The sequence below is a fragment of the Pan paniscus genome, chromosome 1, assembly GCF_029289425.2.
Source record: "Pan paniscus chromosome 1, NHGRI_mPanPan1-v2.0_pri, whole genome shotgun sequence".
Taxonomy (NCBI): Eukaryota; Metazoa; Chordata; class Mammalia; order Primates; family Hominidae; genus Pan; species Pan paniscus.
In genome coordinates this window covers 45,882,800-45,908,075 of record NC_073249.2, presented here as the reverse complement: position 1 = coordinate 45,908,075, position 25,276 = coordinate 45,882,800, and the positions used below count along the sequence as shown (strand labels likewise).

Sequence of the window (25,276 nt, the reverse complement as noted above, 5' to 3'; positions counted from 1 at the left end):
CCTGGAACCTGGATATTCGATCCAGGTGCTTGTGACTTGCTGTGACTTGTGACTTTTACAACATAAAATTAAATTAGGCTGGGGTTTCAGGATGATGTGATTGGGAGATCCCAGAATCTAGGAGGACCTCACCTTGGAAGGCAAAATGCCATCACCACTCACTCGAGCCTGGCTTCTGGGAGACCTAGGGAAGCCCAGAGCAGTGCTTACTGAGCAGCCCCAGGCTAGTGCTGTCTGCTAACACCAGCTGACAGTGTAGCCTTTGCACTTAGGCCTAAAAGCCATGTCTATAGCATTCGTGTATCAGCACCCTCTTTCCCACCAGGTGTCAACAGCCCTCTCTCTGTAGGACTGCTCAGATGGTCCACAAGCTGACAACCCCTCAACAGGATCACGGACAATTTGCACAGAGGGATTTAGGGGTTCTCCAGTCCGGCTGTGCTCACTGTGTGGTCGACAGATAAGTTTTATTTCTTCCTCCGCTGCCTTTGCCCTGTCCCTTCCTCTCATCGAAACAAGCAGATCAGATCTGTGGGGAGGCAGGAAGCAGAAGCCGCCTGCCTGTGCCTTTGGCTTCATTTTCCATAAGCCTAGGTTCTTGGGGGCTTCTGGGCATAGACACAGTGTCTTGGCCAGAAGAAAGGGGAACATGGAAACTTCTTTCCCCAGAAAAGAAAAGGGCCCCTGGCTTTAATGTGCATGTAAAAGGAGTTGGGCTGGAGGAGAATGAGAGCCCTGAGAGAGGGAATCAGGGAGCCTGCCCCTGGCAGAGTGCCAGGCAGCCAGCATGTTTCCAGAGAGGAAAGTTCCTGCAGAAAGTTCTTGTCCCCTACATGTAGCCTAGGAAGCGTCAGAGGGCTGCTCGGCCAGAAGGGGCCTGGTGGGATGGAGGGTGTGTCCCACAGCAGCATCAGCCAGGAGCCATGTACGTCCCCTCCCCACAGACACCCTCCATCCCCGTTGGAGCTGCCACTGCATAAACCTGCCTCAAGCTGCTGGGTGGTCCCCCACGGGTACCAAGGACTGAGATGGAGTATTTCACGATCCTGGTGAAATGAGCACTTGGATCCAGAAATTAGAGAAGTGAAATGATAGGATAAAGTTGTGTTTCTGTCACTACTGAGCTGATGGACTGCCTTGAATACCTGAGACATAAAAGGAGAAAACTGAGGCTCAGGAAGGGCTGCGTAGCCCAAGGCCGCCCCGTTAGCATGGAGAGGAGGCAGAGCCAGGCCTGCAACCAAGTTTGTGAGACTCCAACTCCAGCACTGCCTACCTTAAAAATGAGGAGGTCTCCATCCTGGCTAACGCGGTGAAACCCTGTCTCTACTAAATAATACAAAAAATTAGCCAGGCGTGGTGGTGGGCGCCTGTAGTCCCAGCTACTCGGGAGGCTAAGCCGGAGAATGGCGTGAACCCAGGAGGCGGAGCTCAAAGTGAGCCAAGATTGCACCACTGCACTCTAGCCTGGGCGACAGAGTGAGACTCCATCTCAAAAAAAAAAAAAAAAAAATGAGGAGCCCAGGCCAGGTGAGGTGGCTCACTCCTGTAATCCCAGCACTTTGGGAGGCCAAGGGAGGAAGACTACCTGAGGTCAGGAGTTCGAGGCCAAGACCAGCCTGGCCAACATGGTGAAGCCCCTTCTCTACTAAAAATACAAAAATTAGCCGGGTTTGGTGGCAGGCACCTGTAATCCCAGCTACTCGGGAGGCTGAGACAGGAGAATCACTTGAACCCCGGAGACGGAGATTGCAGTGAGCCGAGATTGCACCATTGCACACCAGCCTGGCGACAAGAGGGAGACTCTGTCACAAAAAAAAAAAAAAGAAAGAAAAAAGAGGAGTCCAAATGTTCACCAAGAGAGACTGCTCAAATAAATAAATATTGGGGGGTGGGGGCAGAGAAAGAATCACCAAAAGGACCAATATGATCATCTTCAAAATATACCTGTACCACTAAGTGAAAATAAAAGTGCATAGCTGCTTATTTGTTACTAGAGTGTGCATTAAATAAATCTGTGAGGACACAAGAAACTGGCGCACGGTCTTCTGGGGGAAAGTGAGTGATGAGGGGATGGGCAAGGGAAAAGACTTTTTCCCTATGCAAGCTCTTATACCTCTTAGATTTTCAATCAAGAGAATGTATTACCTATTCAAAAAATAATAACCTTATTTTAAAAAAAAGAGGGTGACAGAGAATCTCCTTGTTCAACCCTCTTAAATTCAATGAAACAGACCCCTACTGAGCACCCAGGGTGTGCCAAGCCGTTGGTGGGTGCTGTGGGTTATACCATGATGAACAGGATGCTGTCTCTGCCCAGCAGGGGCCCACTCACCCCAGGCAACCCAGGCCCCCCAGGCTGGAGGGTGGGACAGGCTGCCACAGGACTAACACAGCTTCTCCCCCGTTATGCATTTGCCCAGACCCCACCCACCCTGGACTGGGAGCCTCAACTAGTACAGGGTGAGGGTCCGTCCAGGTCCAGCCTCTGTGGGTCCTGATGACCACTGAGCAGTTTGAGCCAAACTCTTCAGGCCCACACTGCTCCTTCCCGGCAAAGTCTCAGGACCACCACGGGGGAGGTGGGAAGCTTGAGTACCTCCCTCCTGTACTTCTATGGAAAGAGTATTACACAATTGTGTCCTTTCTTCTCTTGCTTTAAGCACTCACTGCTTGTAACCAAGGCAGCAATTACTGTGAGGGTCAAAGAAATGGTAAGCCCCCCAAATGGATTTTGGTCTGGATGGGAAGTGTGGGCAGGTCCCAACTCTGCAAATGCAGCTGAAACCCACCAACTTGGAGAGCCCCCTCCCTCTGCTGCCTGGCCCTGCCTGCATTCTGTCTCCTAACCATGCTGCCCCTAGCCCTCTCCTAGGACCAGGCAGCAGTAGCAGCAACAATGTGCATATCTGGACTTCTCACCATATGCCCCAGCATTCACATCATGTGCCTGTGACTGTCCTCTGGCTACACCAGCAAGAGATAAATACCTCCCCTGGGTTGAAGACACACCACTGGTGTCCCTGAGACTCTAGGGGAGTAGAGGAGGCTCTTCCTGGAGGATCCACATAGTCCCAGGGTGCATGAAGCCAGTGAATCACAAAATACTCCCCTGCCATTGCTGCCAATGATCCTCGTGTTATCTCGGGTATACCCTGGGAGGGAGATGGGGCAGATGAGAAAACCAAGGCTCGTGTGCTGAGACCTGCTCACCAGGTAGCTAGAGAACAGCAGAGTTGACATCTTAATCCAGGTTTCCTAACCCCAAACCTTATACTCTCTCTTCACAGTATTGTTGGAAGAGCACTGATAGGTCATTTGGTACAAGCTCGTGTTTTATAAATGGCAAACTGAGGTCAGAGAGGGAGAGGGACATCTTCAAGGTCACACAGCATGCAATGGGGCAAAGCCAGGTCCCAAGAACCTGGACCCCTGTCTACCAGGATGGCGACTGTGTTGAACTGGGAAGTGCTTGTCCTGACTAAAGGTGTTCAAATCCTTTTTTTTTTTTTAACCAATGCTTCAAAATATACCAGTAGGGTTTGTGGGAGTGGGGAACACAGAAGAAACAAGATTGGCCATGAGTCGGTAATTGTTGAAGCTAGGTATTAGATAATGGGGATATTAATACTATCCTGTGTAAATATGTATACGTTTTAAAATTTCCACAAAACTTTTAAAAAATTAATGTGCTGTCAAAAAAATTAGGTACTCAAGCCATATTAGGTCCACAAGCCACTGATTAGCAAACTCTATTCTGGACACTCCTGAATATCCTGCTGGCCATGTCTATACTTCTTTCCAATTCTCTCTGCATAGCGTGGGATGCGGGAGAGAGGAGAGGGAGGAAGGGAGATAACTGGCTTAGGCAGGGCTTGGAAGTTGGCCATCCATTCCCGAGAGCATAGACTCTTGGGATTTGGATGGCTGTCATACAAATGGATACAGGTGACACCCCTGCCCCTGCCCATACTCCACACTCCTTCCAGTCTGTCTATCCCCACAGACACTCTACCCATCATATCTGCACCTCACTGTACTTTGCTCACCTTATTATTTTTTGAGACAGGGTCTTGTTCTGTGACCCAGGCTGGAGGGCACTGGCGTAATCATAGCTCATTACAGCCTTGGTCTCCTGGCCTCAAATAATCGTCTCACCTCAGTCTCCTAAGTAGCTGGGACTTCAGGTACACACCAACACACCCAGCTAATTTTTAAATTATTTGTACAAACAGGGTCCCCCCATATGGCCCAGGCTGGTCTCGAACTCCTGGGCTCAATTAATCTTCTGCCTTCGTCTCCCATAGTGCTGGGATTACAGACATGAGTCTCCGTGCCCAGCCAGTCTTTTTTGCCCTCTATCATCTACCACCCACCATACCAAGGAAAACAAGCAAATCTGGGGTCTGATGTTCCTGGCCTGCAGAAGATGCCATATCCCATCTGGATGAGAAATGAAGCACGTGAGCAGCCTGGCAGAGCCACAGTTAATGTGAACCTGGAGAGGAACCGTGCTGTCTTCCAGCAAGACCTCACCAGCAGGGTGTGAAGCCATGAGATCTGGGGTGGAAGGGGGTTGGAGAAAGGTCTGGGTTTTATTTTTCCTTCTCCTTTTCTTAGGCTAATTACCATTCATCGCAATCCCTTTCCTAAACCCTAATATCTTCCCAGTTTATAAAGTGCTCTCACATTTACAATATTTAATCTTCCCAACCCTGTGAGGTCAATATTATCCACATTTTGTAAATGAGGAAACTGAAGGTCCTCATGATCAAGTGATTCACCTAAGACCATATAGCTTGTGGGTGGCTGAGCCCAGGGCTGCAGACCCTAATTTTAATGTTCTGTCCTCTACCCCATATTGGGGAGGGCAGGCAGGCAGTCCCCTGTCATGGGGCTCTGCAGCTCTCCATGGAACCAATAATGGAGAAGAAAATTGCGTTGCATTTTCTAAGTAGTCAGCTGGGATGGCAGGAAATTTTTTTTTTGTTTGTTTGTTTTTTTGAGACAGAGTCACGCTCTTGTTGCCCAGGCTGGAGTGCAGTGGCATGATCTTGGCTCACTGCAAGCTTTGCCTCCCGGGTTCAAGCAATTCTCCTGCCTCAGCCTCCCTAGTAGCTGGGACTACAGATGCCCGCCACCACACCCAGCTAATTTTTTTGTATTTTTAGTAGAGACAGGGTTTCACCATGTTGGCCAGGTTGGTCTCAAACTCCTGACCTCAGGTGATCCGCCTGCCTCTGCCTCCCACAGTACTGGGATTACAGGCGTGAGCCACTGTGCCTGGCCATGGCAGGAAATTTTGATGGGCATCTACTTACCTGCAAGTGTGTTGTGCTTTCTTAATTGAGGGGCATTGTTAGAGGATTGTTAGAGGTAGTGGTGTTACTTGACTGGGTCTTCTGGGGTGTTGATGTGCACAGGGGAAATTTGGATTTCCCATCACTGTGTGATGACCACACAGCCCCTAAATCTCACCTAAGTGTGATATGGAGAAGCTGAAAGAAGCCACTACATTGTCCACATGAGCTAGGAACAGTGACTTTAGGTCTTACATTAAATCTTAATTCTGCCTTAACTTTGCTGTGCAACTCAGGCCAGACTTCTCCCTCTCTGGTTCTCAGAACAGCCCTGGCAGCCAAACCGAAGTTATCTCCTATGCCAGCCTGAGACTCCACTCCCTTTGCAACCTCCTGGAGAAGATAACTTAGGGAAAGACTGTCACTGCTCAGAGGAAGCATCCCAAACCCCTCACTGGTTTAGGAATTTAACACTACGGGAGCAACGGCCCCAGAAGGCAAGGCGATTGTTAGGAGGAATTAAACAGGCTAGTGCTGGACCCAGCCATCCAGTCCTGGCTTACACAGAGGTTGCTTTTCATGCCTTTTCCCTCTGTTAATTTGGCTTGTTTTCCAAACATGGGTCAAACAACCCCTCTCCAGAAGCGGCAGCAGCAGAAGGAAATGTTATTAAAAATGAGTCTGTTAGTGGGAATGGTGTGTGGATGAAGTCTTTGGGAGTTTTGGCTGCCAGATAAAGACTTTATTGTCATTCCTCCTTTCCCAAGCTCCCTCCCTCTCTCCTCCCCTCCCCTCCCTCCCTCCTCTCTCCTCTCCTCCCCTCCCTCCCTATGATCTGCCCCTCCCTCCCCCCAAGCTAACCTCCCCACCCCAATAGGATCTGGTGGAAGAAAAGTCAGGCAAACACAAGCACGCACACACCACTGGGAGATCAGATCTTCTAGCTGGCTCTCTGCTGCCACAGCTCCGCCGAAGGGAGGGGGTGGAAGAGGAGGACTAAACTCAGAGCTGAGAGGAGAGGCAGGTGTGTGCAGGTAAGCCCAGTCGGGAGATGGGCAGGAGACTGGGAAGAATCTTTCATCCAGTAAGTTTCCTCCAGATCTGTCCATTTATTGATCTAGTCTCTATCCTCTCACTCCTCCCTTCCTCCCACCACTTTCTCCTCTCAAATGAGTTCAAATTTAGTCTCCCTAACTTCTTTCCTATAGCCTCTTCCTCTTCTTTTCATCACTCTGTACCCCTATATTTGCTTACTGCAAAAGTTAAGCTTTCCTGCTGCAGATGTTTGTTGTAGCACAGAGAGCCACGCTGCACAAAGTGTTTCTACAGATCAGGTGTTTCCATAGAAACTGGACTCCAGAACCCATTTCTTTGCACCTTTTGTGTATTGTCACACATTGTGGAAGTCACACACATCACACGGAGGCTGCACTTTCACTACCATCACCCCACACGACCATACAAAATGAAGACATCCTGTCCATTCACCTCTGCCCTCTGCATCTGACATGCAGAGCTAGACCACATCGTCACCAGACACCAGCAGACACACACACACATGCATGCACACATGTTCCCTGCATCTTGTCTCTCGCCCTCTCACACACACCTCCCTAGCTGTAAGAGCAAAGATAGAGTACGTTTTCCCACTGAGATGGCAGAGCCAGAAGAAAATCTTGCATCCCAAATCCAGGCCGAATAGGGAGGAGATAAGCAAGAGCGGGAGCTGGAAGGGTTTCTTCATTATTTAGGGCTTCACTGGGTAGGAGGGAGAGAAAAACGGCTTTTTCCAACCTGCACAGTGTCTTCTCAGCAGCTTTCAATTTCTGTCTCACTGGTCCAAACCACTTGGCTTTTGGAAAGAAAGAAGAAAGCGACCCAGTTCCCAATCCTTGAAGGTCCTAATTCCCAGCTCTGGGGACAGTTCATTTTTTTATTTTTTTTTCCTGCAGGCAGCCAGAAAAATATTTTTCTTTAAAGCCGTTCTGAAATTATTCCAACCGTTTAGGTTGGCAAAAGGTCCTGTGGCAGAGGAGAAATAAAAAAAAGGCAGCAGTTCCTTAAGCAGTTGGGGAGGGGAAAACTGAAGGGCGGCCCCTCTCCTGCTCCCCTGCTCATTCCTCTCTATTAATAGAGAGGGTCTGTCCCAAGGCAGGCGGGGTGTAGGGAGATCAGGGGTCCCACACACAGCTGATCTTCACAGTCACCTAAGGGCAGGAGAGGGAGGAGTGTGGAGGGCTTACTAAAAATACAGATGTCGGCTCTCACTGCAGATCTACTGAATCAAGACCCAGGAATCTTGTTTTAATACTTCAGGAGATTCTGATGGTCCACCAGGGCTCGAGAATCAGGGGCCTGAGAGAAAGCTTTGTTGTAATTTTTAAGCCCAAGACTCTGGCAGTGTTAGCTGGGCAGAAGGACTGTGTCCCGGAAAAGGAGCACCAGAGTGTCCCAAATAGGCCATCTCTTTTTTGGGGAGTGGGAGTAAACAGGGAAGAGCTGTCTCCCTCTCTCCTCCTTGCAAGCACAAGCAGCCATATATACCACAGAGGAACATTCCAGTAAGAAAGTTCCCCCAAGATGGCTCCACAGAGCTTCTGTTTCCCCTCACCTGCTAATCTGCCTGCCCCAGGACCCCAGGAGCATGTGCTGGGCCCTTCCCCTGACCCTTACAGGTCCCTGCTCCTCCTTCCCAGCAGCCACCTGTCTGGGCTCTCACAGAGGGTGAGCTGAACACTTTCTTCATGCCCCCTCCACCTCCCTAGTGGGCAATCCCATTTATTGGGCATGTGAGTGAAGCATTTCAAGGCTGGAAGGGGCAAAAAGCTGGGTGCAAAAGGCTGGGAGAAGTCAAGAATCGCAGTGGAACTCCATGGCCCGCTGAGGAAGGCAGACTTGCACCTTCTGTGGCCAGTGTCCCCTCACCTGTTGCAGAAAGCATCGGTGAGAAGTTGGTGAATTAGAAAGACAGAACAAGCTTTCCCTAGGTGGCTGGGGACTTCCAGAGTCTCCTCAGTTAGTTGTTTCTGAGACCCAAGTGTGATCTCACAAGCCACAAAGGGGAGGAAGTTGCTCTGTGTGGAAGAGCTGGTACCCCACTCACAAGGATCCCTGCCTTCGAGCAGTGCATGGGGGCTGCCCTCTAGCCAGGCTGGAGGGAAGGAGACCCCATTACTTTGAAATAATATCAACAAGACCTTAACATTCACAAAACACTCACTTTACATGTATTAACTCATTTAACCCTCAAAACAGAAAAGAAGGTGTTAGTATCCCCATTTTATAGAGCAGAAAAGCAATTGCTTTGCCTAAGCCTACCTAGCTAAGCATCTGAATGAAGAACTGCAGGATTGGGTCTCAGATCTATAATCACTCAAGGCATCAGACACACTCTTCTAGGCTTTCTTCAAGGCTTGGAGATGCTGGGGGAACGGGGCAGAGGATATGGTAGGTGGCGGGCTGTCAGAGAAGAGTCGTCTCACCCTGGTTTCTTCCCCACCGCTCAGAATGGAAAACTTTCTCTTCTAAACTAGTGGCCTGAGGCCAGAAAATCTTCATTCTGTTTACACTTTGCCTTGTGGTAGACACTGGGGAGACAGATGGTCTCTTCATAATAGTGTTATTTTTATTTTTAGCACTTTTTGATCTGTAGTGCATTTTAAAGCTGCTAACTGCACTTGCTTCTGACAACTGGGTAAGGAATATAGGTATAGGGAAGATTTTTTTATTCCCATTTTACAGATAAGAAAACTGAGGCCCAGAACAGGGTTCGCATCACTAGGTAGTGGTGGAGGGGCGAGAATCTTCTCTCCTAACTAGTATGCACCACAGGCTCTCCTCCCACTGCCCCAGGCAAGCTCATCCTTGTATCGTTTCACCTTCCTAGAAAGGGGCATCTTGAAGTCATCATGCCCCCATAAGGCTCCTTTGTTATCTCAGGACCACATCAGCCCTAATGGGGGCCTTGAAAGGGCCTCAGGCTCACTCCTCTACTAACTCTGCTCATAAATTGGCAAAGACTGCTTGATTCTCCCTGCTTCCAGCACCCTTCTGGACTACAGGAAGAGATAAAGAGAGCAGGATGGCTTTCAGACACCTAGGTTGAGAACAGAAAGAAGGGAAAAAAGAGAGAGGGGTGTTCCGACGTTCACCGGCACAGCGCTGGGTCAGAAGCAGCCCCATTCTCCACTGCAGGGTAACTCTGGGTCAAGGCATGGAGGCTTAGGGGTGACCAATTAGACAGGAGATCTGACAAGTAAGAAGAATGCCAGTTCAGAGTGCGGCATAACCCTGCTGCTAACCCTGCCTAGCCCTGGGAGACAAACCCAACCTCATTCCCAGCCCAACCTCAACCTCTCCATACAAAGCCAATTAGCCTTAAATAGCTGCTCCTAATGACTTGACCAACCCATCAGGACTTCCACCCAACCCTGCCCTGAGCAGAAACATTCCACCACTCCTGGGTTTGAACATTAAATTAATGAGAAAGATAGGGAAGGGGGCTATCTCACTTTAAAAATCAAGGAGTCCATGGGGCGCTGTGGCTCATGCCTGTAATCCCAGCACTTTGGGAGACTGAGGAGGACAGATCACTTGAGCTCAGGGGTTGGAGACCAGCCTGGGCAACATGGTAAAACCCCATCTCTACAAAAAAGACAAAAATTAGCCGGCTGTGGTAGCACATGCCTATAGTACTAGCTGCTCAGGACGCTGAGATGGAAGGATCACCTGAGCCCAGGGAGGTTAAGGCTGCAGTGAGCTGTGATTGCACTACTGCACTCTAGCCTGGTCAACAAAGGGAGACCCTGTAACACCAAAAAAAAAAAAAAAAAAAAAAAAAAAAAATCAAGGAGTCTCTCTAGAGAATCTGCTCTTTATAAACAAATAAATGAGTAAGTAAGCCTCTGCCACTTGCAGAGATTTTGCACTTTATAACATGCCTTCAAATGCATGATCTCATTTGATCCTCACACAGATGAGGAGCCCGGGTTGGAGAGTCAGAGCCAGGAGTCAAGCCCAGATCCACAATAGTTGGAATTGAAATTAGAATTTAAAACTCTCTTAGAGGCTGGGTGCAGTGGCTCACACCTGTAATCTCAGCAATTTGAAAGGCTGAGGTGGGAGGATTGCTTGAGCTTAGGAGTTCAAGACCAGCCTGAGCAATACAGTGAGACCCCCATCTCATTTTTGTTTAAAGTGAAAAAAGAAAAAAAAATTAAGATTCTCTTAGGAAACGTTCTTTAATGTGGAGAGTGAATGTTGGGTTGGGCAAAGCAATTGCCTTTCTCTTCCGTGAAGCAGCAGCTTTTCCAGAACTGATGGTGGAGAGCAGAACTGCATGCAGTTGGCTGTTGTAGGTGGTCAACAAACCTTCACTGATTGAGCAATGAGCAGAGCCCAGTAGAAAGCTGTGGGTGGAGAAGTGCACTTGTGAAAGCATAAGAAAAATTTAAAAACACACACATGGACCCATCCTAAGGAACCTTATGATTGGACAGAAGTTTCTAGAAGGCAGGAGCATAGAGTGTGGGTCTGAGGCTTTGTAGGAGGGACTATGACTACCCATGGAGTCCAGGTCCCCTCAGTCTGTCACATGGATTCTGGTTTCAGAGACCTAGGACATCACGGAGCACTGCCAGAGAGAATGGCTGTGCTGTCAGCTGTCAGAACTTTTCATCCCGCCTCATGGCAAAGCTCCAGCAGGAAGGGGCATCACCCCATGAGAAAAGCCTTAGAAATGAATGCTGTTTCCTTAAGAGAGAAGCATCCCTGCACTTGGAATGGTTCTGATTCAGCCCTGGGGCTGAGGGAAGGGGAGGAGAGCAGGCTCAGCTTCCCCACATAACTTGCTCCTGGGAGCATTTCCTGGGGAACCTCCTGTTGGCTCTGGGAGCAGCTTGGCTAGGCCCAGAGGTCTGGAATGTAAACGGGTCAGAGGACTAGTGAAAAGATAAGTTCCCAAAGGGTCTGGTGCTGCACATGGGGATGAGGAAGGCCTGTGTTTACTGTGGATGAGAAGGCGCGCACAGCCAGCCTGCTGGGTGGAGCTGTGAGTAACCTGCCTGTTCCTCTCACCCCTGACAATGAAGACCAGGGCTGCCCTGGCACTGAGCCAAGGAAACCCCCCCCACCCTGCCCAGCACAGGCCACAGCCACAGTGCCTCACTGCTTTTGCTGGAAGCCCTGGGCAAATTGGTGCCCAGTCCCTGGCATATGCTTTCGGTGACAAAGGCAATGAAGGGATATAGAAAAACTCCCGCCAGTGCTGGGAGCCTCCTTGGGACAGGGCTTCTCACAGTATGAAAGATTTCTAGATCATTTCTAGGCTTCTGGGTGATTAGAAAATAAATTTTTTTTTAAAATCAGGGTCACAAAAATTGAGGCTTTTAGAAATGTTTGTTTTAGAATACCAATGCTTTAACCACCCCCTTAATTTATATGCAAGATGACTGTTCTGTTTTCCAGAAAATTACAGAACTTACACAATGTTAATTCATAGTTCACCAATTTCAAGTGAAGTGGGGTTCAGCCAACAAGACTCAAGCTTAAAGTTTTGCAATTAATGCCTTCTCTTTTTAATCCTTGCAATGTATCTCTGACAATGTTATATCCTTAACAGGAGATCAAGCCAAAAACCTAACTGCAAGGTCCTTTGTGATAGGGGGCCAGGGAAAATGGCCTTCCAGACCTCCTTGGAGAGGCCTGCCTTGGAAGAGACCACCTTAGAGGGAGGTGGAGAAAGACAGTCTCTGCCTTCCTTCCCTTCCGCCTTCCTTCTTTCCTTCCAATACTCAGTGTACTGCATATGGGCTCATACACGCACACAGAGGATAAGTGAGTGAGTTTGCTTATGTGCATGGGACCTGAAGAGGTGTGTGTGTGAGTGTGCAGACTGGGGGGTCAAGGGCGTGTGTGTGTGTGTCCATGCACATAAGCTGCGGTGAGACACCCTCCACCCATCCATGGCTAAGCACTTCTCTTTCCAGTTTCTTGTCACATTCAGCTTCTCCTGAGCATCTGTCCTAGAATTTGGCAGCTGGTGAGTGGCTTCTGTTGTCTTTCTTTGATCAAAGCCAGCAAGGAGCCAGGCACTGGGTCAAGCAAGAAAAGTCTAAGCTGACATGGGTTCAAAGGGAAGGTGGGAGAGGCAGAGTGTCTGAATCAGCACAGTGATCACAGGGTCCAGACGCAAGCTGGGGACATACTCCAGCCCACCCTATCTCAGAGAAGCCTGCATCCCCAGTGTGTCCAGACCTCGAGGTAGTGGAAGGGGCACCCCAATTTTGAGGAAGAGGCAAAGAGGGCCAGTTGAAGCAATGTGGGAACAGGGATCCTGGCTGGGGGTGTCATAGGAATGATATCCTTGGATAGGGGAAGGTACAGGGCATCCCCTCCGGGGACCCTTCCTAGCCTAGGCCAGGGGGATGCCTGTGGGAGCTGCCTCTTTCTGTTTGCAGCCATGAGTCTGTTGTTATTTCCCCAGTTTCAACACAACTCAAACCACATGGCCCTATCTGGGGGGTCATTGGGGCCAATGGGAAGGAGGGCAACACCAAAACATCCTTCAGCTCCATATTTCAATGTCACTGAGGCTAGCAGGAGGTTCTTCTTGATATCCCACCCCAATACCACCAACTCCAAAAGATATGGGAGCAATATGTGATCAAAAGAAAGGAAAGTGTTTTCTCCTCATCTTTCAATCCCTTCCCTGTTTATTTTCCTGGGAGCCTCCATATCTGGGGAGACGTTCTTGGCATATCTCCCAATGGCAAAGACCAGTGTTCTCTGAGCCAAGTGCAGGGAGTAGGGAGATGGGTGGGAAGGCCCAGAGCATCTGTGAGCCAGGGTGGATGCAAAGGTGTCGGCAGCACTTCCCTCCCTTCCCAAGATCCCACTAGCTCTCCTCTGGAAGGGAGGAGGCCTTGGTTCTTGCCCTGGGTCTGCTGTTAAACAGCATCTTGGCCTTGGCGAGCCACTTCTTCCTTCCAGTCCTCAGTTTTTGCAAATGGTGGGGTCTGGAGTTGATTGGTGGATTTCAAGCCATTTTTAGCAAAGAAACGTGTCCCCTGCCCCTCAACAAATGAATGCTTTGGCTAAACCTCAATATATATAATAGGTTTTTTTAAAGAGAGCTGCTGAGGTTGGCACAGGGATGGGTTGAGGGTACCCCAGGGCCATCTCCTCAGTCTCCTCCCCACAGGGGTGTGCCACAGAAATGAAGGCAGAGTTGGAAAACCACTATGTTATAGGATCTTTAAGGACCTTTCTGGATTTAACCAGGACTCTAAGGTTCATACATCCTAACATCCCTCTCATGAAGACACTGATGATTTTCTCATGCTGTGAATGGGAGGACTGAGGGCCAGAGTGGTTAAGGGTCTTCTCTGACAAGCCCCAGGACTCCTGACTCGGAGTCCAATGTGCTTTCTTTCTTTCTTTTTTTTTTTTGAGAAAGAGTTTTGCTCTTGTTGCCCAGGCTGGAGTGCATTGGTGCAATCTCGGCTCACTGCAACCTCCTCCTCCTGGGTTCAAGCGATTCTCCTGCCTCAGCCTCCCAAGTAGCTGAGATTACAGGTGTCCACCACCACACCCTGCTAATTTTTTGTATTTAGTAGAGATGGGGTTTCTCCATGTTGGTCAGGCTGATCTCGAACTCCTGACCTGAAGTGATCCACCCGCCTTGGCCTCCCAAAGTGCTGGGATTACAGGCTTGTATGCCACTGTCCCACCAGCCCCAATGTGTCTTTTTTTTTTTTTTTTTTTTGAGACGGAGTCTCATTCTGTCACCCAGGCTGGAGTGCAGTGGTGCGATCTCGGCTCACTGCAAACTCCGCCTCCCGGGTTCACGCCATTCTCCTGCCTCAGCTTCCCAAGTAGCTGGGATTACAGGCACCCACGACCACGCCTGGCTAATTTTTTGTATTTTTAGTAGAGACAGGGTTTCACCGTGTTAGCCAGGATGGTCTCGATCTCCTGACCTCATGATCTGCCCACCTTGGCCTCCCAAAGTGCTGGATTACAGGTGTGAGCCACCGCACCTGGCCACCAATGTGCTTTCTACCAGCATGCCCCCCGCCCTCTTCAGAGCAGGCTCAACACATCGAGTGGCTAAGCCAATGGCCAGGGAATCCAGAGCCTCAAGCCCTTGTTATTCCCTTACCTGCTGGGTACAGGCAAACAAGGAGATGCTTCTACAGCTCCCTGAGCTCTGCCCATCTTCCCTGGAGCTCTAGTTCTGCCCAACTCTGGCTTCAAAAACATGACAACTAGTTACTGAGGGCCCAAGGATAATGACCTTATGTGTCTTCTCCCTGCAGGTGCATCACCTGGATCATGAGGTCACCCCTCTGCTGGCTCCTCCCACTTCTCATCTTGGCCTCAGTGGCCCAAGGCCAGCCAACAAGACGACCAAGACCCGGGACTGGGCCCGGGCGCAGACCCAGGCCCAGGCCCAGGCCCACACCCAGCTTTCCTCAGCCTGATGAACCAGCAGAGCCAACAGACCTGCCTCCTCCCCTCCCTCCAGGCCCTCCATCTATCTTCCCTGACTGTCCCCGCGAATGCTACTGCCCCCCTGATTTCCCATCTGCCCTCTACTGTGATAGCCGCAACCTGCGAAAGGTCCCTGTCATCCCGCCCCGCATCCATTACCTCTATCTCCAGAACAACTTCATCACTGAGCTCCCGGTGGAGTCCTTCCAGAATGCCACAGGCCTGCGATGGATTAACCTGGACAACAACCGAATCCGCAAGATAGACCAGAGGGTGCTGGAGAAACTGCCCGGCCTGGTGTTCCTCTACATGGAGAAGAACCAGTTGGAAGAGGTCCCCTCGGCCCTGCCCCGGAACCTGGAGCAGCTGAGGCTGAGCCAGAACCACATCTCCAGAATCCCGCCTGGTGTCTTCAGCAAGCTGGAGAACCTGCTGCTCCTGGATCTCCAGCACAACAGGCTGAGCGACGGCGTCTTCAAGCCTGACACCTTCCATGGCCTCAAGAACCTCATGCAGCTCAACCTGGCCCACAACATCCTGAGAAAGATGCCGCCCAGGGTCCCCACCGCCATTCACCAGCTCTACCTGGACAGTAACAAGATTGAGACCATCCCTAACGGATACTTCAAGAGCTTTCCCAATCTTGCCTTCATTCGGCTTAACTACAACAAGCTGACAGACAGGGGACTCCCCAAGAACTCCTTTAATATCTCCAACCTGCTTGTGCTCCACCTGTCTCACAACAGGATCAGCAGTGTGCCTGCCATCAACAACAGGCTGGAACACCTGTACCTCAACAACAATAGCATCGAGAGTGAGTGGGGTGGGCCGGGGAGGGGCCGAAGGCAAGGAGGTTGGCTTGTGTAGCACCTCCACCCTCTCTAGGGAGACTCAGGGTGGGGTGGTATAAAAAGCATCCACTTTGGCACTGGACTTCAATTTATGGCCTTGCCACTTGCTATCTGGGTGACCTTGAAAAGATATTTGACCAGTCTGGGAAGTTTCCTCATCTGTAAAGTGAGAATGGTAATAATATCTTCTATCACAAAGGTGATATGAGGATGTAATAGTTTAATATGGAGAAAGTGCCCAGAATACCATACTTGGAGGGTCATAGGTTTTCTTCCTCCATTCTTCCTCAGCCCCAGTTCCTTGGCAACTGGATCTATAGGTAGGGTAGACATGGAATGTACTCCTGGACATTCTGCTAAAAACAGAACAGAGACATTTAAATACCTATCCTGAAATGTCCTGGGTCTGCCCTCTGCAGAAACCTGCCCCTGTGGGAAGATGCTTCTTCCCAAGCCTGAGTCTGGGTTTTGATTCAGGGTATGCAACTGGTAAAAATGTGGCAGTCAGGAAAAGAAGGTCTGCATGCTGGTGCTTTCTGAATCTATCTGGAAGGGTGCGATGTTTAGGTGCACTTAAGGGAGAGTTTGCCTAAGTGACATTTACAGGGTTCTGGACTTGGAGTATCAATTGCAGCCCAGGAGAGGAGGCTGGAAGTTGCAGTTTTGCTTCAATCAAAAATTTCAGCTTGGAGCAGAGCATTAGCAGAAAGGTTTAGAAGTGAAATAATATTTTCTGGTCCTTGAACAAAATCAGCCTACATTCACAGAAGGGATGCAGCAGCAGAAGGGAAGAGAGGGATTGAGGGAAAAGAGAAGGACCCCTAGAATGATATTTGGGGATCCTTAGGTTCCAAACCAAAGAATGAGATGGAGATTGTTGGTGTCTCTACACCGACACCAACAATGGGTGAATAGATCGTTCACTCATTTGGGATAATTTCAAGAAGTAGGGGAGGATTTTTTTTTTAATCTTACAAAAAAAAATGGGAAAAGGGGAAGACTGTATAATTTTACCCCGGAGACAGCACACTAAAATAAAACACATTACCCCCAGGAAGCTATGAGGCCAAAATACAGACAGAAGGGATACCTTGATTAATAAATGGCTGATAGGTCTCTACCAGATTGTGGAAGAACAGGTTGCTGGAGGACATCCCAACCTTCTAAGGTTGAAGTCAGAGAACTCACACCTCACCCACATGAGCCCACCCCAACCAGCCTGTCTCCTGTGCCTTTCACAGACAGAATGGGCTGAGTGGGGCCTAGGTCAGTGGGATGATTACGTTCTTCACAATGACCGTAATGCTGCCACCGGTACTGTCCTTAAACAGCTTACAAAATGCCTTTGCCAACATTCTCTCCCCTGATTACAGGGCAGGCACCACTCTTACCATTTCACAGATTGAAGAACTCAGCATGAGGGTGGCTAGGCCGCAGCCCCAAGCTCATAAGAGAAAACCCCTGTGTCAGGGCCCTTCTGCTACTCCAATGGCAAAGAAGAAAGACGAGGAAAAGGAAGAGGAAGACAATTACAATGAAGATGATGCCTACTCTTCCTCCTCCTGCTCCTCCATAAATGATAAGTGAGGCAAGGCTTAGGGAGAATAAAACAGTTCATTTAAATGCTGGCATGCCTGGTGCCACAGGCATCCAACAAGATGTGATGGAGGAAATGGAATCTCAGGCCATGGACCCTTCAGAATCAGTAGGCTCATCATGTCCCTGGGGTTCCGGAGCTCTCCCCAGATCCTCTTTCCTCTTCCTGTCATCCTTATTTCAGTTACCATCTTTTGCCCATCCTCATGTCTCACATCCAATTCAAAGGAAAACCGGCAGAGTAATTTTCACATCCACCTACTGGCTTCAGATCTCACCTTACTCCATTGCTTCTCCACAGTGTAGCCGGATTATCTTTGTACAGCATAAACCTGAACATAGGGATCTCTAAGGACCCTTCCAGATTTAACGCTCCAGGATACCATGGTTCAAGTAGCCTATTAATAACATCGCTCTCACAAAGACGGTCCTGTTCACTGCCGTTCCTCAGACCGGAGATCAAAAGCCTCTTAGTGAAAGACTGTTTGAAAGCCTAACTACCTTCCCAGCTTACTCTCCTTAGTACATCACATTGCACTATTACTATTCCCAGATTCGCCCACAAGCAGAATTTTGGCCTCCACAACTTCATTCAAACAGATTCCTCTATCAGAACACCATCCCCCAGGTCTCCACCTGTTGTAATTCTACCTATTCTTGAAGACCCAGTTCAAAATTTACTTCCAATTCTCTAGAGTTAACTTGCAATAACAGTTGTTGATCAATTCCAACTTAATTCATTTTACAAATGAGTAAACTGAGCCTGGAGGTCAAGGCAGCTCATCTATGATCACACATTCCCAAAGCTAGCCAGTTTCAGAGAGAAGTCTACGGTCCTTGCTCTCGGGTGTCTTCCCCCCTTCCCCTTCCTCATCTTGGCCGCCAGCCTCCACTCCCTTCTGATTTCTCGTCTTCTTTTTCCGTAGAAATCAACGGAACCCAGATTTGCCCCAACGACCTAGTGGCGTTCCATGACTTCTCCTCGGACCTGGAGAACGTGCCACACCTGCGCTACCTGCGGCTGGATGGAAACTACCTGAAGCCGCCCATCCCGCTGGACCTCATGATGTGCTTCCGCCTCCTGCAGTCCGTGGTCATCTAGGCCCTACTCCGCCACCGGATCTGCTCTGACCGCACTTGAAGGCTGGGGCCCAGGCACCTGTGCCGGCCATTCGTTTTCTCTCTCTCCCTTTCTTTCTCCCAGCTTTGCCTCCCTTATCCCACCCTCGAGGCAGGGAAAAGCCATCTATTCTTCTGCAGCCTCAGGAGCGAGACTTCCAAGGGCTCAGTTTGGTTCCACCCAGTTGAAAGACACCCAGTGCACACCCAAACTCCTGGCCTTCTGTGGTTTCCCTTTGCTCCAGAAACACAGATGTGTCTAAAGACTTGGTGTCCCCTTCTCTCTCCTCCCCCACCCGCCACTCCTGGGTACATCTGGGCCGTGGACTATCTGATCTTGGTCCTGGCCGAGCAAACAGCCCGGAGGCAAGGTTCAGAAAGTCCCCCTGGGGGCTCCTCCATCTTCGGCAGCTCTGGCTCAAAGAGGCCGAGAAACCCAGTTCTCCTGGGCCAAGGATCCCTTCTGGCAAAGCTGCTGCTCCGCCGCTTGGTTCCCCGGCACCAGACATAGCCCTGGCCCTGCTGGCCCGGGTATCGGGAAGGAGGAGCGAGGGAATGACGGAGGTAGAATGCAGGGTCAGGGCTCCCGCAGGGGCCTGCATCTGGCCAGCAGGACACAGGGATGCGCAGGGCGCCCCCTTCTGTTCCAGGGTGAACATAGCACACGCCCTCCTGGCTGGGCCTCAGGAGGAACAGCCAAGGAGAAGAATGGCCCAAGGAACTAGGAAGCAGCCATGGGAGAGGGGAAGGGTTCAAGCCCGGGATGGGCCCGCGTGACGTCGATGGGTCCTGCGGCCCCCTTGCCCAACCTCGGGTTTAGGGAGGAGGGTTCACAGTGTTTTTGTGGGGGCGGGGGAAGGAAGAGGCAGCAGTCCCGCCCCCGCCATCTGTTCTCCATCAGTGTGCGCGGCCCAGCCATTTCCACCCTCGGGAGGCGGCTCCTGAGAAACAGGGAAGAAGGGGCGGAGCACCTGGACATCTCCCAGAAGCCCCTCCACGTTTGAAAATGCGCCTCCTCCTCGGAGACAGACGCATCGGTGCCACCTAGTGGCTGGTGGGAGTAACAGCTGGTCCCAGTCTTGCGCCTGGCCCTCTTCCTGGGGTGATTTTCCTCGGTGGAGGAGGCCCGTGGGGTCCCAACACGGAAGAGCCATGGGCCGTGTGCATGGTGTCGCTCCCCTCTAGGGTCTAACGGGCACAAACGTCCCCAGACTGGGCTCATTCCCATCGTGAGTGAGCCCAGGTGAGGACATAGTCGGCTCCCGTTTGTTGTAGGCCCTTCCCAGGTGCCTTCTCAGCTCCCTCATCTGTAAACCGAGGAGGTGGATAAGATGCTCCCGGCCGGGCGCGGTGGCTCACGCCTGTAATCCCAGCACTTTGGGAGGCCGAGGCGGGCAGATTATTGCCTGAGCTCAGGAGTTCGAAACCACCCTGGGCAACATGGTGAAACCCCCGTCTCTACTAAAATACAAAAAATTTAGCCAGGCATAGTGGCGCGCGCCTATAATCCCAGCTACTGGGAGGCTGAGGCGGGAGAATCGCTTGAGCCGGGGAGGCAGAGGTTGCAGTGAGGCGAGATTGTGCCACTGCACTCCAGCTTGGGCGACAGAGTGAGACTCCGTCTCAAAAAAGAAAAAAAAAGATGCTCCTCTGAGGTCCCTCCGGCGCTCATGTTCCGAGTCTGCAGCTCCACACTTTAAATCATACTCGAATGCAGGACAAGTCCTAAATATTTGCCCCTTCCCTTGCAGTAATTTATTTTCTGTATGGACTGTCCCTCCCCTAGAGGCTTCCCCACCCTCCATTGCCTGGCCCAGGTGAACAGCTTGGCAGGTCTCCAAGTGGAACCCGGTCCAGACAGGGCTGCCTCGACTTCACCTTTCCCCCTAACTTCCTCCAAGGGATGTTGCCCCTTCTCAGCCCCCTGCGTGTGTATATTGGTGGGAGGCATAGAGGATGGATGTTCTAGAAATGAGTAAGACACAGTGCCCACCCCCAAGTTAGGATGAAAAAAGTTCCAAAGGTTTTTAAGAAATTGGATTAAGCTGGGTCCCTAACTTCAAGAAATGCCCGTTATGCTCCTTCTCACCTTTCTTTTTTGCTAATTATGGAAAATAGGGCCCATTTCATCATAGCCTCCTTCCCCCGTGCTCCACTACAATCGCCGCATTCTTTCTAGCTGCAGCTGGTTTCTTCAAGGCTCCTGCTTAAAGTCCACACGTTATTATGGCCGAAAGCAACCTGGTGCTTCGGCCTGGATAAGAGCCCCTTCTGCATCTTATTCACAGCTTGCAGCCTCAGCCCCTTTGATGAGGCCCTCAGGGGAGAGGTCATTACCTTGATCCTGCAAACCCAGACTCGTTGAGCAGCAACGCAATCACCATCATCCCACTGCCCAATCTAGAATATGTCTGCTCTCCGTTGCTCTCTGCAGCTGTAAGCCAGAGGGGACTCAAGGTAAATAGGCTTTACAGGCTCCCCTCCTCCAAACACACACAGAATGGGCTGGTTTCTTTCAAGTTTAAAAAAAGCCCCCTTCTCCATGCACAAGTTCATTCCCTCCATGCTGTCGTCATCGACATATACAGGTGTGTACGTAGGTATATGTGTGTACTCTGCACGTATATCTCTTCTGTCTTGAAGACCCTGTTAACTTTGTGAAATAACTTCCACATTTCAACACACTTCACAGTACAGGAAATAAAGTAATATGAAAAACACCCTGCGTGAACTCCACGGTGTGAACAGGTCAAGAATAACACTTCAAAGTCATCTTGCCGGCCAGGCATGGTGGATCACGCCTGTAATCCCAGCACTTTGGGAGGCCAAAGCGGGCAGATCACCTGAGGTCAGGAGTTCAAGACCAGCCTGGCCAACATAGTGAAACCCCTTGTTTACTCAAAATACAAAAATTGGCTGGGTGCAGTGGTACATGCCTGTAGTCCCAGCTACTTGGGAGGCTGAGGCAGGAGAATTGCTTGAACCCTGGAGGCAGAAGTTGCAGTGAGCCGAGATTGCACCACTGCACTCCAGCCTAGGAGACAAAACGAGACTTCATTTAAAAAAAATAAAAATAAAAATAAAAATAAAAATAAAGTCATCTTGCCACCCACCCCCTACCATTGAGCCACCATGCCCAGCCCCAAAGCCTCTTAATTGCTCTAACAAGATGAGTGGGGAAAAGATTATACTCTTAAGAAATTCCTACGAAAGCTATCCAAAAGCCTTTTCTTTCCTCTTTTCTTCTCATTATTTTTAAATAGAGGCAGGGTCTCATTATGTTGCCCAGGCTGGTCTGGAACTCCTGGCCTCAAGTGATCCTCCCACCTTGGCCTCCCCAAAGTGCTGGGATTACACACGTGAGTCACCATGCCCAGCCCCAAAGCCTTTTCTTGAAGAATTTCTCGCAAACTCACAACCCTCATGAAAAATTAATCCTCAATTCCACAAGACTGCCCACCCACAGACAAAAAAATATATATATTCCTAAAGTCAGACCAGAAATCTGACAGCTGCCTTTGAAACCCAAAGCCTCGGGTTCTTTCAAGCTACATGTACTAAATTGTCGAAGGTCTCCCAGGAGCTCTGTACTGAGGCAGACACAGAAAGACACAAAACGGTCGTCTTTCCTGCCCAAATAAAGCTTACACACTAACTGGGGAGATGCAGTGTGCATACAAAACAGTAAAAGAGCCATCTCAAGGACAGAGAGCATAGACCAAGTCATCTGGAATGGTCTACATGCCATGCGGAAGTCCACAGAAGGGTTAGAACAGGGTGTCCCAGACTCTCTCTTCTGAGGGAAGGTTGGTTGCAAAAGTGGGATTCATGACCCTCCCAGGCTACACCATCTTCTTTAGAATGAGAACTGCCAGGTGACGCCCTCGCTGCTCCTACCTGGCTACTGAACATCGACTTCGGTTCACTTCACGGATGTTCAGTGGATATCGGTCACATGCCAGGTCCCCAGCTAAGCATTCAAGGATGGATAATATACATAGCAGCACACCCTTGAGGAACTCATACCTTGGTAAAGGGAAAGAAATCCATGAATGGATACCTCTGTGTCCTAAGTGTTTGTAATAATGCTGTGTGTCAGGCCTCTGAGCCCAAGCTAAGCCATCATATCCCCTGTGACCTGCACGTGCACATCCAGACGGCTGGTTCCTACCTTAACTGATGATATTCCACCACAAAAAGAAGTGAAAATAGCTGGTCCCTGCCTTAACTGATGACATTACCTTGTGAAATTCCTTCTCCTGGCTCATCCTGGCTCAAAAGCTCCCCCACTGAACACCTTGCAACCCCCACCCCTGGCCACCAGAGAACAACCCCCTTTGACTGTAATTTTCCATTACCTACCCAAATCTTATAAAACGGCCCCACCCCTATCTCCCTTCGCTGACTCTTTTCGGACTCAGCCCGCCTGCACCCAGGTGAAATAAACAGCCTTGTTGCTCACACAAAGCCTGTTTGGTGGTCTCTTCACACAGACACGAGTGAAACTACTGTGTATGAACAGTATAAAGGAAAGGGCTTTTACCTCTACCTGAGGAAAACCAGAAAGACTCCTACCATGTGAGCTGGCTCTTAAGGGATAAATCAGATTTTGCCAGGTGGATGAAAGAAAAAAAGACGCCACCTGGACAGGAAACAGCATGAGTACAAAGGTAGGAAGGTGTGGAGTCTACCCTGTGGGGCTTGTGTGTCTGAAAAAGAGGAGAGGGTCATGTTCCGGTCATGGAGTGGAGTTATGTGGCTACAAGCCCTCAGCAGGGGATATACCCCTGTCATCCAAAACACAGGAGGGTTCCTGAACTTCCCCGCCTCTCTCTCCCTATCCATGAAAAGGGCAACAACAGGGTTGGCTGGTCAGACTTCTGTCCATACCACCTGCCGCCTCCGATTCATCAACACGCCTTTTGCCTCTCCTAATGAGAGATTAGGATTAGGACGCCTCCCCCGCCACCTGCTTCCTTTGCCAGGCTCTTGGGGAGCTGGGCTGCCTGGAACAGCAGTCTGCGGGGTTAGCCGTTTCCCCCACCAGGTCACATGTACACATCCATGGACAGCCCCTCATATTCATGAGAACAAGAGTGTGTGACCTGTGAGCTTGGAAAGCAAGAGAAGAAGTTGGGAGAGGGTCTAGGATGTGAGCCTGAGTCTGGATGTGGCTCCTGCAGGGAGTGGGGGGAGCAGGTGTGTATGCATTGGGGAGGAACGATGGTGGGGGTGTGGCAACCAAGCAGGGATGGCAGGACCGTATGTCTCTGGGAAAGCAGGGAGGGAGAGTGGGAGCAGGCGGCAGGGAGAGTGAATGAACACTCGCATTTGCATTTCTCCCAGGAATAAATGTGTGGGGTGGGAGGGGGGAGATTGCCTAGGCTGGCTGTGGGGGCGGAGGGCCTCTGGCTGCAAAGCCTAGGCTGTGGAGAGAAGATGGAGGCATACAGCCCGCCAAATGTGCCATCTGCCTACTGGATGCCCTCCAGGATCCAGGGCTATCTTTCCCTCCACCCAGCAGAGCCTCTGATGGTGTCTTTTCCCAGGTGGGGGGCTGCCAGGGGTACAAGAACATGCTCTTCTCTGGTGACCAGGCTCTTGGGCTGAGGGACGCCCCCTCTCGCACCAGCTCGTGCCCAGGAACACAGCAAGCCAAATGCTGCCCTCGAGGGCCAGGCTATTAGATCTGCCTCTTCACCTGGTGTGCCAGGGCAGAGATGAGTTCTGCCAAGCCATCTGCTCTGAAGGCCTGGAAACACATGGATTCAGGACTCCTGGGGAAGAAGGTGGAAATGGGGAGGGTCATATGAACTAAAGAAAACTCTCTAACCCGAGAGTCAAAAAATCTAGGCATTGGCCCTGGCTCTGTGTGACCTAGGGCAAGTCACGTCACCTCTTTGGGCCTCACTCTCCTCATCTATACCACAAGGACTTGGACTAGATCTTTAGGGGGTCTCACAGCTTGAATTCAGTATCTGGTTGGTGGAAAGGAGTAGGGAACAAGGAGAGTCACTGAGAAACCTGGGTGGGCGCCGGGGCACAGGCTGGCAGAAGCTGGGGAAGACTCCTTAGCCACCCCACCTCTGCCTTCAGCAAGGACTTGCTCGACAGCCTGCTCGAGGCACCAAGGAAAGGGGAGTGTTTCCAGATGAATGCCGTTGGCCCTCTGTATCTGTGGGTTCCACATCCGTGGATTCAACCAACCACAGATTGAAAATATTCAGAAAAAAAAAAAAAATTCACAACGTTCCAAAAAGGAAAACTTGAATTTGCTGTGTGCCAGTACTATGTGGAATCCATGTGAATGGAGTGAGGTGTAAGCATTGTGTTTGGTGTTATAGGTAATCTAGAGATGATTTGAAGTACACAGGAGGATGTGCGTAGGTTATATGCAAACTCACCATTTTATATAAAAGACCTCAGCATATGTGGATTTGGTATCCACTGGACGTGCAGAACCAATCCCCCATGGTTACTGAGGGACGACTGTACATCTCTGAGGGTGCGGGAGAGGATACTTCCCAGGCCCCCGAGACCCTACACAATGTCTACTGGTGTTTATGATCCTTTCTAGGGCCCACCTCCCAATTTCCATTTGGTTTCCTCCTAGCAGATTTAGAGAATTTCCCGTATCCTCATGATCATCATCTGTGAACTTGAAGTTGGCTTTCAAATCCGATCTCATCCCCCATACACCTTCTCTTTGAACTACCTAGGCCTGCAGCTCCTGTCTCTGGTGATTTTATTCAATTATGGTCTCTGTGCTGGTGCTCTAGGTGAGGGTGAAGTGCCTCATTTCCACCTCTTTTTATCTTTGGATTCTGGCTATGAAGCTGAAGCCTTGTCACTCTCTGGCTGGAGAAAGAAGCTGCAAAGACAAGCTCTATCTCTCCATATCCCCCCACTCCAGCCTTC

At 50.2% G+C, this 25,276-nt stretch overlaps 1 protein-coding gene and 1 long non-coding RNA gene across 4 annotated transcripts in view; one reads left to right on the top strand and one right to left on the bottom strand.

Annotated features, from left to right (window-relative positions):
* Positions 1–6,173: 6,173 nt before the first annotated feature.
* Positions 6,174–18,624, top strand: PRELP (proline and arginine rich end leucine rich repeat protein). Of its 3 annotated transcripts, none has more exons than XM_003822987.5 (3): positions 6,174–6,334; positions 14,618–15,606; positions 18,166–18,624. In XM_003822987.5, exons 2-3 carry the CDS (start codon positions 14,634–14,636, stop codon positions 18,339–18,341), a joined length of 1,149 nt encoding a protein of 382 aa, XP_003823035.1. In that variant the 5' UTR covers positions 6,174–6,334; positions 14,618–14,633; the 3' UTR covers positions 18,342–18,624. The 3 variants fall into 3 exon arrangements, with proteins under 3 accessions (XP_003823035.1, XP_008974850.1, XP_063453959.1); XM_008976602.5 differs by having other exon boundaries at positions 6,192–6,324; XM_063597889.1 differs by lacking the exon at positions 6,174–6,334 and adding an exon at positions 10,842–11,349.
* LOC117976871 (uncharacterized) overlaps positions 9,035–25,276 on the bottom strand; it is a 38,863-nt gene continuing 22,621 nt past the window's right edge. Inside the window, exon 5 of the long non-coding RNA XR_008624662.2 lies at positions 9,035–10,708. This is a non-coding gene — a long non-coding RNA (uncharacterized LOC117976871). The remainder of the gene's footprint in view (positions 10,709–25,276) is intronic.

Coding starts and splice junctions, on each gene's coding strand:
- PRELP (XM_063597889.1), top strand. CDS start 11,312: ATGAGAAGGCGCGCACAGCCAGCCTGCTGGGTGGAGCT. Junction 11,350..14,617: donor CCAGCCTGCTGGGTGGAGCT/GTGAGTAACCTG, acceptor TTCTCCCTGCAG/GTGCATCACCTGGATCATGA. Junction 15,607..18,165: donor CAACAACAATAGCATCGAGA/GTGAGTGGGGTG, acceptor CTTTTTCCGTAG/AAATCAACGGAACCCAGATT.